This window comes from Strix aluco, chromosome 5 (assembly GCF_031877795.1).
Source record: "Strix aluco isolate bStrAlu1 chromosome 5, bStrAlu1.hap1, whole genome shotgun sequence".
Classification (NCBI taxonomy): Eukaryota; Metazoa; Chordata; class Aves; order Strigiformes; family Strigidae; genus Strix; species Strix aluco.
Genome location: NC_133935.1, coordinates 59,734,110 through 59,746,609, shown reverse-complemented (window position 1 = coordinate 59,746,609; position 12,500 = coordinate 59,734,110). Strand labels below are relative to the sequence as shown.

The following is a 12,500-nucleotide window of genomic DNA, read 5'->3' as shown; positions in this document are numbered from 1 at the left end:
ATTTCTTGACATGGAAATGTAACGCAATGCATCCACAGTTAACTCAGGTTTTATAATTCCTATTAATCAAACACGTAATGCAAAATAGAAAAATATATTACACTAAGGATACAAACATTGATATTCTCTTTAAACACTTAACAAGAGCAGGGAGTGGGGGAAGAAGACTGGAGGGAGAAAAATCAGAAGACAAAAATGAAATCAATAAGATCATAACAGGTTTAACATTTGAGCAGAATGCATCTGACTCTAATTAAAGACACCCACATATTCATTAGTCCTGTTTAATATTTACAAAAATTGTTCCATTTAAAAATGTGTCTTAAGAGGCAAAACCAAAGCGACTATTTGGAAGAACAAAACCACTACAGTGCAGAGCTAGATACTGGTGACCGCTTAAGCTCTTTGGTACCATTCAGTGGCACCAGACAACTAGAAAGCCAACAAAACTGGCCCATTTACAACTCCCTCTACACAGATGAAATTACATGTAGTGTAAACCATCAAATTCCTCCACTATTTTTTTTGTCCAGACCTACTATGGAAAACAAATCGGAGGGTTTGGCTAGGAGAAGGGAGACTCTGTCTCATCAGTCTCCTGGGGTGATGGGCAGCCATACAAAATTTGAAGAGCTTCTCAAACTTCTCTGTTATATGCACAGTACTGTTCTGGAGTCTAGCCACCAGATCTTTGCAGATAGACCTTAAATTTACTCCCTAATCCACTTGTAGCCTGGAAACTTGCAGTTTCCAGGATTCATCCTCGGTCACAAATAGCAATGTCTCATATAATGTATTCATATGTATGTTAGTGTTGTCTGGCTCAAGTTGAGCACTTTGAACGAAGTCATGGAAACTTCCATCACAATAGGCTTCTGTCTGAAGTAGTCTCCCAAAACAGACAAGGGAAGAGTTGTGAGCATTCTCTTATCTTGCCACTGCACATGCAGCTAAGATAGGAAATTCAGATTTTGAAAGATGAAGAGTTCATCAAAAACATATACACCTTCTGTTGTTGCCAGTCTTTATAAGTTTGACATCTCTCTTTTGAAGAACACTAAAATAAATATAGAAAAGATGAGAAGCCCAGAGAGTTTCTTGTGTAAGATCTGGTTTCATGGCCAGATTTTTCAGCCTGACATGATTTAGGCCAGAGGTATCTTAAAACCTAATTGTGTCTCCTGTATCTCGTCTCAACAAGTGAAATTAGGTAAGACACGCTCACTGTATCTAGATCTTCTGGAATGCAAAACATTTGAAAAGCTGATGTTGTCTGAATTAAAAATTTGCTCTTTTTATTTTATGAAAGATCCCAAATTTATCGTCCTTCAGAAAACAAATAAAATGTATCTATTCATTCAAACTTTTCAATGAAGATAGTTTTGTTTGGTAAACAACATATATTAGAAAGATGTAAATATTGTTTTTCACTGTTTGGGAAATCTGTTTATTAGATAATGTTTTACTTTGAAGACACAGGAACTTAAAACTACTAAAACAGATGCAAGAACAATTATGAAAAAGCACAGTAAGTTCCTTAATACTTCTCAATAGCTGTCTCACCATGAAGTACACAAAGTTCTTAAAAACAGACTAATAGTGATTTACGGAAATAATAATTTCTGGAGGTAGTGTGGAAACAAATTGGTTGGAAGGTATTGAATTTTTTTTTTAATTATGAAAAGAGGTCCTTTTTAGACTACAAATTTGTGTCCTGCTTCTCTACCTTAGATACCAACACCAACTGGCAAACTCAGTTAATGACAAAGTGAAAAAGTTGATTGGAATGTAAGTCTTAAAACTGGAGTTTATATCATATTTGTACAGCAAAAAGCTAGGTTTTAAGGAAGCAAGCAAAGAAGCCAGGCTCTAATTTACTGCATTAGAGAGATGGGTAACGGGACTAATGGTAATACTAGTTGTAATTGTTTAATGAAGGTAAGTAATTACTGCTGTGTTCATGAGGTATGTTCCAGCAACACTGCAAATAACCCATTTTAGCGTGGTAAATAATAGTTATCTGCAAATGTAATCACAAATCAAAATGAAAAGTAATGTATTCATTTAGGTGGCATGATATACACAGTACATTATTTACTTCAAAGTCTTCCCTTCTTCCTGCTGTTGAAGAAAATAAACTAATTTTGTACTGAAAAAAAAATTAAAACCAAGAATAAATCCACATGTTTGGATAATCAGAGAACAAAAATATGGTTGTTTTTTGCAGCGAGAAAACTGTCATCAGAGATCATCAAACTTCGGGCCCTGGGAGAGCTGAGTAAGAGCCACCCCAGAAGCTGGGTGAACAAATAAGGGCTGGCAGCGGCTAAAGCAATGGCCCTTTCCATGGGCAGGGGTCTCCTGCCCCTCTGAGCAACTGCTGGGCAGCCCCTTCCTCTCTGTGAAGCTACAGATAGAGCTGTGTCTCCAGGCTACCTAGCTCACCTACGTTTTTTTTTTTTTAAATCAGAAATAAATTTCTCTCTGGGCTCAGGCTGGCTAATTTTATCACTTCTTCAGAGCACTCTGAAAGGCTGCCTTTTAGGATAAAAGGATTAAGGGCAGGCACTTAAAAAGTATAAAGTTAATAAGCTGATTTGTAATTAATTGTAAATTATGGCAATTTTGTAGTTTCTGTGTCTAAAAAAGTCCAACTCCCATTTTACGAGACCTGTAAAATGGCTGACAGATATTTTAGTCTGGATGTAAAAGTAGGGTACGTTTTAAAGTTTCATAGGTTGTGATAACCCTCAAAATACCCTCTCCACACCACACTGAGAAAGGAATAGGAAAAGGATCCAGAGTGGGATAAAAATTAGGGACTATAATGAAAGGGGCAAATAGTGATTTGCTATGCAGTTTACTAACACCAAGAATTTGGGATTTTGAGGTTAGTTTTATAACTCTTTTCACCAGTATCTACTCTATTTTTATGTTTGAATAAACACTTATAAAACTCATCCATGCATCTGTTTCACATTTTCCTACACGGCCTAATCAAAACTTAGCGGTTTTGGTTTGGAGGTTGGTTTTTTTTGTTGTTGTCATTTACAGTTCTTTGCATTTAGCTAGCATCAATGCAGCACTACATGGAGGTAACTCACAGTAAGCAACTGGCTTTGGTTATAGTATAGTGAAGATCCTGTCACAAAATAAATGCTAAAACACCTCTTGTATCTTATTTGCTATAACTGACCAACAAGAAAACATGGCAAAAATTCCTGTCCTTTAAAGGCAAAAACTACACTAACAAATTCAAAACCCATGCTGTCTTTATCACTAATAATCTGTGGTTTACAGGACTCTTTATGACCAGTAACTTATAAACATGAATCCCCTTGTGTTTTCCTCATTGTTCTAGCCATCCATGTAACACAGCAATCCAAATGGATATATATAGAAATATCTGTGTTACACTCATGTAAATCCTTCTGTATAACCATATTATTATACATCTTGCAGCACAGCGGAAGGAGAAAGACATCCTTTTGCCACATCCATTTATTACCTTAAATAAATTTTGAAGGTTTAATTTAATACTGCCACAGAAAATGTCTGTCATAAAATTTGCTAAATTTTGAGAAAAAAAAAAGTTTGATTCTCTTAATTTTATGCAAACCCCAGTGTAGGGACATCTATGTTAAATCTAGTAAGTATTACTTGCATTTGTAAATACTGGATATATTTGGATGTGTAAATTTAAGATTTACGAGAAAGTCTCAACAGATCTGAAGCCTATTAATCTTCATTACATTATTATGAACTGGACTGGGTGCTGTACCTTCCCATGAAAGACACAATGTGCTGTAAGAGAAGCCCACAGAAAGACCTCCGAGTCAGTCACAACTCTGCATTTAGTTCTCTCTTTGTTTTAGCATCTTGCTGGAAAGACTTTCCTTCTTACCCTCATCACTCTAACTCCACCTCGCCCGGCACAGAGTGAGTGGCCTTTCTGGAGATGCAGAGAGGTTTTCCAGGGGAAGCTGTCTTATGTTTTTTAAGTTTGCACATCCACATCAGGGCTATGAAAAATCGAGGTCCTGTAAATTAACTTGTGTATCTAAAGGAACCCTACATACACAGTAGATACTAGAACTAGGAGAGAAAAATGGAAGAATTAAATACTTGACTGGAATTAATTATAATTAAAAAATATCATGGCAGAAGCAAACAAGAGATTAATTTACTTTAAAAAGAACAATCCAGATATATTTTAACTGTAAAATTTTGTATTTTTAAATTTCTTTAGTATCCATCTTCTTTGTCATGACTTCAGTTATGCTTAATCTTTGAGTAAAAGAAAGTTCTTTAACTGTTTACTAGTTCTCCTAAAAATGTATTAAAAAAGGCATTATTTTTTCTGTTTTTCTACTAGAAGTGGATGAATGAGAGTTGCATTAAACTAATGAATATCAATGCAATTGCGTAGGAGTGCTGAGGGAAATCTACGGGGATTGGTTAATGTGAGAGAAAACCTGAGGAATTCCTCTTGCAACAGATGGCACAAGAGGAGGTTGCAGAAGGTAAAGCTGTTAGGGGGGAGGTTGTGTTTCGATTGCTTTTTTCCATTCTGGTCCAATGTGACTTTGTACAAAAGGACACCAGCATTACCAGTCTCGGGTGTCCAAATTCATGAATCAGCTTGCCTCCCCACTGCTATTCTCAAATAATAATATTTAGTGTGATAGCTTACTTAGGACTCTTTTTTGTTGTAATTTTTATGACTTTAGATACGCTTGTGTCATATCTTTTCTACACAACACAGTGTATGGAATTTAGACATTTGGAATCTCTCCTTTCCAGGGACTGAGGCTTTTAGTGGGTAAGTCTCTCAAGCCTTTTTTTCTGTCTTTTTTTTTTTTTTTTTGCCTACACTGTCGACTATATACAGTGTACTCTGTTTTGCTCATCTGATTTCAGAAGCTTCAATTTCATAATAGTTATCTGGTGGAGGAACCAGATATATGTGTAAAGACCAATTAAAAGTAATGTTACCTGTCATGAACACAGACTAAACAATGCTCATTGCAGGACTGGAGCGTCAGAGATCAGAGTATTGTGGAATTTTTATGACAGACATTTAGCTCACCTCTCTATGGTAACAGAAACAGAAACACATACCTCACAGGTTACAGAGTCCTTAAGATGGGAAGTCTTTGGCCTTATCTTAAAATGTAAGCAGCATTTATCTCCAAGTTAATTTACTTTTCAAAAGTGCATGCCCTATTTTCTTTCAACCATGAATGTATTTGTGTCAAGTAGTAGAGTTTGAGCTCATTTTCAGCATTGAGAAATCTTGATCAAAGTAACAAAGGGAAATTTTTTTTCCCAAAAAGTCTTTACTGTTATTTGTCAGTCACAATTCATTACTACTAGAATCACTACCTTCAAAACTTCTTGTCATATTTAATATATTTAATACAAAGGAATAGCAAATAAAATGAATCCTAAAGTTTTCCCCAAATTCACGTCAGAAATTGAAGATTCAAAGTGCTTTTCAATGCCAAACACTTTATTTTCTTAGAAGGAAAAAAAAAAAGTGAGTTCTGGAATGGTTGTAATATCACTGTCTGATGTATTTTGTATCTATTTGCTTATATTAAATGAAATTGTATTATTTCCAGTAAATCAGATTTCAGTAATTCCTCAGAGAACAGCAATGGTGTTGCTATTAGAAATTGTTTTTAGCACATAAGTCTAATAAATATGCATTTTCAAGAAAAAACACTCAAAACCTGTTTTCTTCCATACAAATATGCTGTAAAATTAATCAGCCTCAAGAAAATTTGGTAATATGGGTAATAAAGTCCTAATAATAAAGTATGTTTAAGTGTCATAATGGAAAACTGCTGAAGTTTGGATGCAAATAGAACAGTTAAAAAAGTTGTGAATCAGAAAATTACTCCAGTCATATATTACTTGAATACCTTGTGGCAGAGACTGGACAGGAAGAGCAGACTGGCCAGGTGGGATGGAAATGAGTCCCTGACGCTGAAGGTTCAGCAGATGTTGCTGCTGCTGAAGTTGTTGCATCTGGAGGAGCTGCTGCTGGAAGACAAGCTGCTGGGCGGCCAACTGCTGCTGCTGCTGCTGCTACAAAGAGGAGGGGGAAAAAAAAAAGCAAATGCAGCAAAAACTGAAGTGTGCAGTGAAGGCTAGAAAGCCAAAAACATAAAATCTACTTCTTTCCCTTTAATCTCAGTTATTAAATAATAATGCTATTTGTAGAATACTCAGACAGTGAAAGTGGTTGAAATTTTCTATTGTATTCATTCAGGCTATTAGGTGTTAAGAGAAAATGGCAAGATATACTTAATGACACACTAAAGAAAAGGGTCAAGAGAAAGTATATAACAGCTGTTTAAAAAAAAAAAAATCCCAGCTCATGGCAGATGATAACAAATTTATCTATGCTAAAAGTGTAACTTTACAGCAGCCTGTGATTCGAAGGCACTCTTGTTTTTCCGATTGACTAAGTTTGATCTGCAGTGGCCCATGAACATGGTCTCCAGTGATCTATTAGTAAACTGGGATGTAGCCTTCATTTCACTGGCCTGTTAGCTCGCTCTCTTTTCTTGTTGGAATATATTAAAAGGAGCACTGCATTCAAGGCAATAAAGTGCCCTATTATGGAGCAAAAGTATAAGTTCCAATTTTGTGAGGCATTTCAAGACAAACTGTAGTCTGCAAAGACTCGGGAGGGTATGAGGAGGCAGTCACACTTCAGAGAAAGACAAGCTGCTCTGGAAGACCTTTCCTTTCTAGTTTGGGGAAAAGAGAAACTTCTGATGCGCTCACTGGAAAACAGACTGCATAATGGAGCAAGTCATGTGGATTGCCCAGAGCCTCCGGAGAAATACAGGAGCAATTTCTATTCTGTAGTTGATGGCTGTCTGAAATTCTATTCACAAATCCAAACAGAAACAAAGCCTCAGGAGGTCACAACTGCTTCCTCGACGTTTGCATAATGGGCAGCTTGAAGACAATGTCTAGAATACCTGCTGATCAATTTAACTACTTCAACATGTTTTGTTTGTATTATGTTTATATTTGATGCAGTTTGCTGACAAGTGCAAGCTAGGCCTGAGAAACCCGCTTGTCAGGTTGATTTATGAGCACATCAAACTGTAACTTTCTACTCGCCACTCCAAACCTACAGTAGCAGTTCATTAATCAGGGGCCTGTGACTTTGAAATCTGTGCTCAACCGCTCTTTTTCAGCCATGGACTAAATTTGCATGCTCTCTGAGCTGTGCCACTGAGAAAAGTAAGGCTCTTTCCCCAACACAGATTGCCTGTGAATACAAGATAATCAGTACGGTGTCCACCACATAGCTTGTTCTTTGCACACTCAGATTCATTAGAGAACATTAGACGACAGCAGCACTAGACTGCTCAAATCCTATGTCTCAGAAAGAGGAGCAGGAGAATTAGACCGGCACTGCTATTAAGCCCGGTAAAAACATAAGAACAAATCTTTGATAGCTGCATCCTTGCTACAGGAAAAAAACTAAACTAGTCTTGTCTTTTGAAAGCTTCTGACAGCTCAGACTAGTATGCATCAGCAAGGGTCTTAGCTCCTACCTCTTTTGCTTGCTTTCCTGGATGCTGTTGCTGCTGCTGCTGTTGCTGCTGCTGCTGCTGTTGTTGTTGTTGCTGCTGCTGCTGCTGTTGTTGTTGCTGCTGTTGTTGTTGTTGCTGTTGCTGCTGCTGTTGCTGCTGCTGCAAAAGCTGAAGATGTAACTGCTCTTGCTGTTTCTTGTAAAACTCTTGTAGTTGTTGCTGAATAAACCATTTTGACTTTAATAAATAAAGGCAAAAGTTTCAAGTATTATAAATCTCCTAAACTCTTCTAGATTGGCATATGGTAGCGTAGCCATTAAGAATCACCTCATAACAAAAAATGTGATTTGAAGAGGCAGATCTACATACATTTTTTTCCAAGGCGGTTCTGAAATTTTCCAATGCAGATTCCAAAATATCCTAAACAGAAGGGTATAGAAAATCTGTATTCTAAAGGGAATGCAAGAGCCAAATTAACTCCTCAAATAACTATACCCAAGTTCCTCACATGTCCTATATAACAAATCAGAAGCTGTACTCATCCACTTGCAAGAAACCTACAAGTCACTAAGGCCAAACTAAACTGTCTTTTTCTTAGGGGAAAAAAGTAATTAATCTGTCAATCTGTTTAGTGTGATGCTGGATTCACAACTGAAGGTGAATTGCCTGTAATGATCATGGCACTGAATATTAAAGTGTTTAAACATACAGCGATTGAGCTATGACTATGACAAACAGACACATCATTTTCTGTACGACAATTAAGCACCCAACCAAAAATTCACTCTGTGTTACGCTGAGGTACTGATAACTGACACTATCTTTATTGTACGAATAACAAGTTCATGCATTCTTCACTTAGCTGCCAGATTTTGTGCTAAGAAAACAGCAACCTCCTTCTTCTTTTTAGCCTTATTTGGGACAAATTTTTTGGATGTAAAAACATAAAATAGAAAAATTTTTTCCCATGATGAAACAAGCTCAAATTTCATAACCGCATACCATTATGTGACTAAAGGGAGCACTACGGTGTTATGAATTTTAAAGCAACAATTATCTACAACTCTATTTGCACTTCCTTTGGCAAGTCTACAATTAAAATGTGCCTAAGCACTTGAAAATTTAAATATCAATTTGTTCGGTATTTGTAATGCATCTGCCACTGCTGCTGTTGCTGTTTTTAATATATTTAATGTTTCAAAATCACAATTTCACACTTCTGTAATTAAAACAAGAAATTTAAAGACTGAGAAGTTTCACATTTATTTTCATTCTTTTTGGTGTAATGAGTGACAAAATATTACAAAATAAGACCCATAAAATCTGGCTGACACTTGTGTGAATGCCCTGTGCTAATGGTCCAAAGCAGGTAACCAACATTACCTGCTGCAACATAACTGCTTGCTGCTGCTGGAGAAGTGCTTGAAGCTGCTGCGGAGACAACACTTGCTGCTGGAGAATCTGCTGCATTTGCTGAGGGGTGATCACCTGGGGAGTCATCATGGCCACTGACACAGGCACCTGCACAGGGAAAGAAAGATATCATCATCAAACACATTTTAGTTCGCCTGCACCGCAGCTGTACGTCTTTTTTATTTTGTACCAAAGATGGACCATAATTTTTTACATAATATTTATCACTGCAAAGTTCCAGTTTCAGTCAGAATCTGTTATTTTAAGAGCACAGTACTGTGGCACTCTATTTCCAGAGGCATCAGATTCGATCAGACTCAAGCTTTATGTTTCACATCTCTTATGTATTCCTGCAAGAAATTTAAGCATTGGCTAGTACAAATGTGTATTTAAAAATAAATGATCACATGGCAGGGCTCTCAACACTTCATAATCAATCATCTTATCAAGTGTCATAATGTTACGAATAGAAAAATCTATTGAGACTGTTTCAAAAGGTATGATTAAAACAGACAGCAAAATAAGTATCTTAAAGTAGTAAATGTTTTACACAATAAAGACACTTAGCCTAGAAAAATATTTGCCCAGTACAGTAATACATCACTTCAGTGTAAGAAAACCTTTCTTGCTTGGCTAGTCTTTTAAGGAAGTCTGATTTATACAGGAATAAAAATGCCACGGACGTATCAGAGTACGGAGCAAGGGCCATCACCTCCATCACCTGGTCTCTGCAGAGAGAAACGTGTTTTCAGTCACTCCTAACTGAAAAGTGAAAGTTGTGAAACCTTGTCATAAGATTATTAGTTTGTCCACTAGACTCTAAGAATGCATTTTTGTGTAGGTGCTGCTTCAGACACGGCTTTATTTTCCATTATACACTGAGATGAAGTGTCTACATATGCATAAACACCCACTTACAGGCTATCAGGAATATGTGCATGAATGTGAAAGGCACAGCAAGTATGTGTTGTTGCATACGTAAGAGAGAAAAGTCCTGTGGTACGTGCTGAGCCACTGCAGCAGACACACTGTGTGAGACCACTGCTTGAGCACAGTCAAACAGCTGTCAGCAGGCCAAGTTTTCTACCCATGAAAAAGCAGTCACTTGCTTGTCTAGCAAAATTCAAATGTTTTTTCTGTATATAATAGCAAGCTGGCACATAAATACTGCTTTGTGAGATGTTTGTAGGACATTCCAACCTTCTGTAAATCAGCAAAAACAATATTATTATTAATAAATCATGAAAAAATCTTAAGAAGAAAAACTTTTTGAATATTTCTATTACTTTAATCTATCCCGAAAGAATTTGAATAAAGGTAACACTTAGAGAAAAGAAGAAATCCAAGTCTGCTGAAGTTTACTTTTAGAAGAAATTACTTCATCTAGTATTACACAGAATACCACTTTTCACACAATTCACCACAGCACAAATTATGGTCTTAAAATACTGACTAATTAAGAGTCTGAAAGTAAAATTACCAGCCATTACTAAAAAAGTCTGATACTTTTTTGCAAACAAATTAATTTTAAGAATAAAAATTCTGAAGGTCTTACTCTAAAATACAAGTGGAAAAAACAAGTTGGACTTCCACTCAGAATCAGACACTTGTGGAGAGGAATTTTAACTCAGCTATCACTGGACTCCTTCTATAGTCAACAGAATTAAGAAATCCCGAGGAAAGTTTATCTGATCTAGTTCAGGCATCTTTTTTAGCATGGGACTAATCCCTCTCTGAATGTGCCTGTCTCTCTCCATTGAGTGTAGACTCACTCTGAGCAGACATCTAACTTTCAGATGGTTAAGGCTGGTTGGTACACCTCGTGACACCTAGAAGTTTTGTAGTACTTGAAACACCACATCTCTGTGCAATAATGTTTTATTCTAATTCTACCTAGTCGTAAGGGCAGGACAAACAAGTTTTTACAACTTTGGGATGCATAAGCAAAGAGTAAAATTCACTGACTGGAGTCAGTGTTCAATTCCACCTGAAGTCAGTAAGAATTTCCTGTTTCCATGAGATCTGAACTTGCCTTCTTGTAACAATTTTGCCTCAGTGACGCTATTCAACTACCACATGTCACACAGAAATGAGAAGGCAGAGAGGAAGACGGACACCTTCCCAATTAAACCATTACCTTTAACCTTTAAACCCTGCAAGAATTTTCCAAACACTTACATGCTTACTACTATAATATATAGCAAATGTTGAAGGTGTTGCACACTTGTTACTCCACTTTTACTCTTACCTTTACATCCCCTCTATCCTTCCTGGCTTGTTTTATTTTCAAACACACAAGCAAAAATTCTGATCCAAACAGAGTCAAAATCAACTTAACTCTGTAAGTGGCACTGATTTATTCATGCTCTGTGCTAAAGACTCTAGCCAGTAAGATGTGCAGTAAGACTCGTGTTGCCGCAAGAGTCCTCTGTTCCTCAGTCTGAAATACATATTTCCCTCCAACAGGCATATTTCTGCTAGCCTTTGCAGTATCTGCTTTGAATCTCCCTGTGTACTTGCTCTTATATTTGGAGACACACCTGCTTTGCGATACACTCTAAGAAGTCCAAATTTGTTTTTCCTGTATTTTTACAACAGTCACTTTCAACTGTATGAGCTGAAGCAGAGAACGTAATACACCTGTTTTTCAGGATGAAGGACAAAAGCATGAAAAAAAATGGCAGTCAAGATCATTAGTAAAAATACATATTTATGTATATAATATTGTCTTTAACAGAATTTTATGTGAGCATACATGTGTTTATCGTACCTGATACATATCTTCTTTTCCATAAAGGACAAGGCATTTTAAAAACTGCTTGAATTTTAAATTAGCAAAATGTATTAAGCAAAGAGATTTCTCTAATTGTAATTAGGTAATATAAATTGGTACATTTCACAGCCTTCAGTGATACACCAGACTGACTTTATTTCTTACTGGCATAGTGTTACTGTGCTATCTGGGTTGGAAGATTATCAGAAACCTGCTATTTTATGGCCAATTATGTGCATTAGGTATATTTCTTTGGTTTAGTGTCTGCATTTTTCAAGATTTCTGATTTGAATTTACAAAAAATGTAGTGAAGAGGCAAACTCTGACGCTTTTTCATAGAAAACTCTCAATGTATCTGAAGTCAGTTCAGGTAGAGGACAGTAGAGGGACCCAGTGAAAAGATACGATCAAGTAAATGATGTGGTTCATTTGAGTGGGCCACAAACTCCCAACAAATTCTCAGTCAGACCTCTCATGAAAAACTAAAGAGACAAAGTGAAATGTGATTTATGACTGCAACCCATTTGTTACAAGGCGTTCTCAAAAAAATTGAACTCCCAACCCTGTCATGAAGATGACCGGGTACAGCAACCCTACAAAACACAATGGGTCAGACAGCCTCTGAGGAACACATAAATTTGTTGGCTCCATGATGGACCCTGATGGAGAGGCTTCATGTTTTGAAGAGCTTCTCATGTTTCTGATGCAAGCTGTTCTCCCTTTCTTTGGATTAGTTTATAAATCCTGCTAAA

General features: G+C 36.7%; 1 protein-coding gene across 1 annotated transcript in view; it reads right to left on the bottom strand.

The window, feature by feature from the left end:
* FOXP2 (forkhead box P2) overlaps positions 1-12,500 on the bottom strand; it is a 445,405-nt gene that overhangs the window by 55,795 nt on the left and 377,110 nt on the right. Inside the window, exons 6-8 of the mRNA XM_074827537.1 lie at positions 8,946-9,083; positions 7,584-7,781; positions 5,928-6,093 (exon numbers count right to left, since the gene is read on the bottom strand). Of these exons, the coding sequence (XP_074683638.1) occupies positions 5,928-6,093; positions 7,584-7,781; positions 8,946-9,083 (502 nt within the window). The remainder of the gene's footprint in view (positions 1-5,927; positions 6,094-7,583; positions 7,782-8,945; positions 9,084-12,500) is intronic.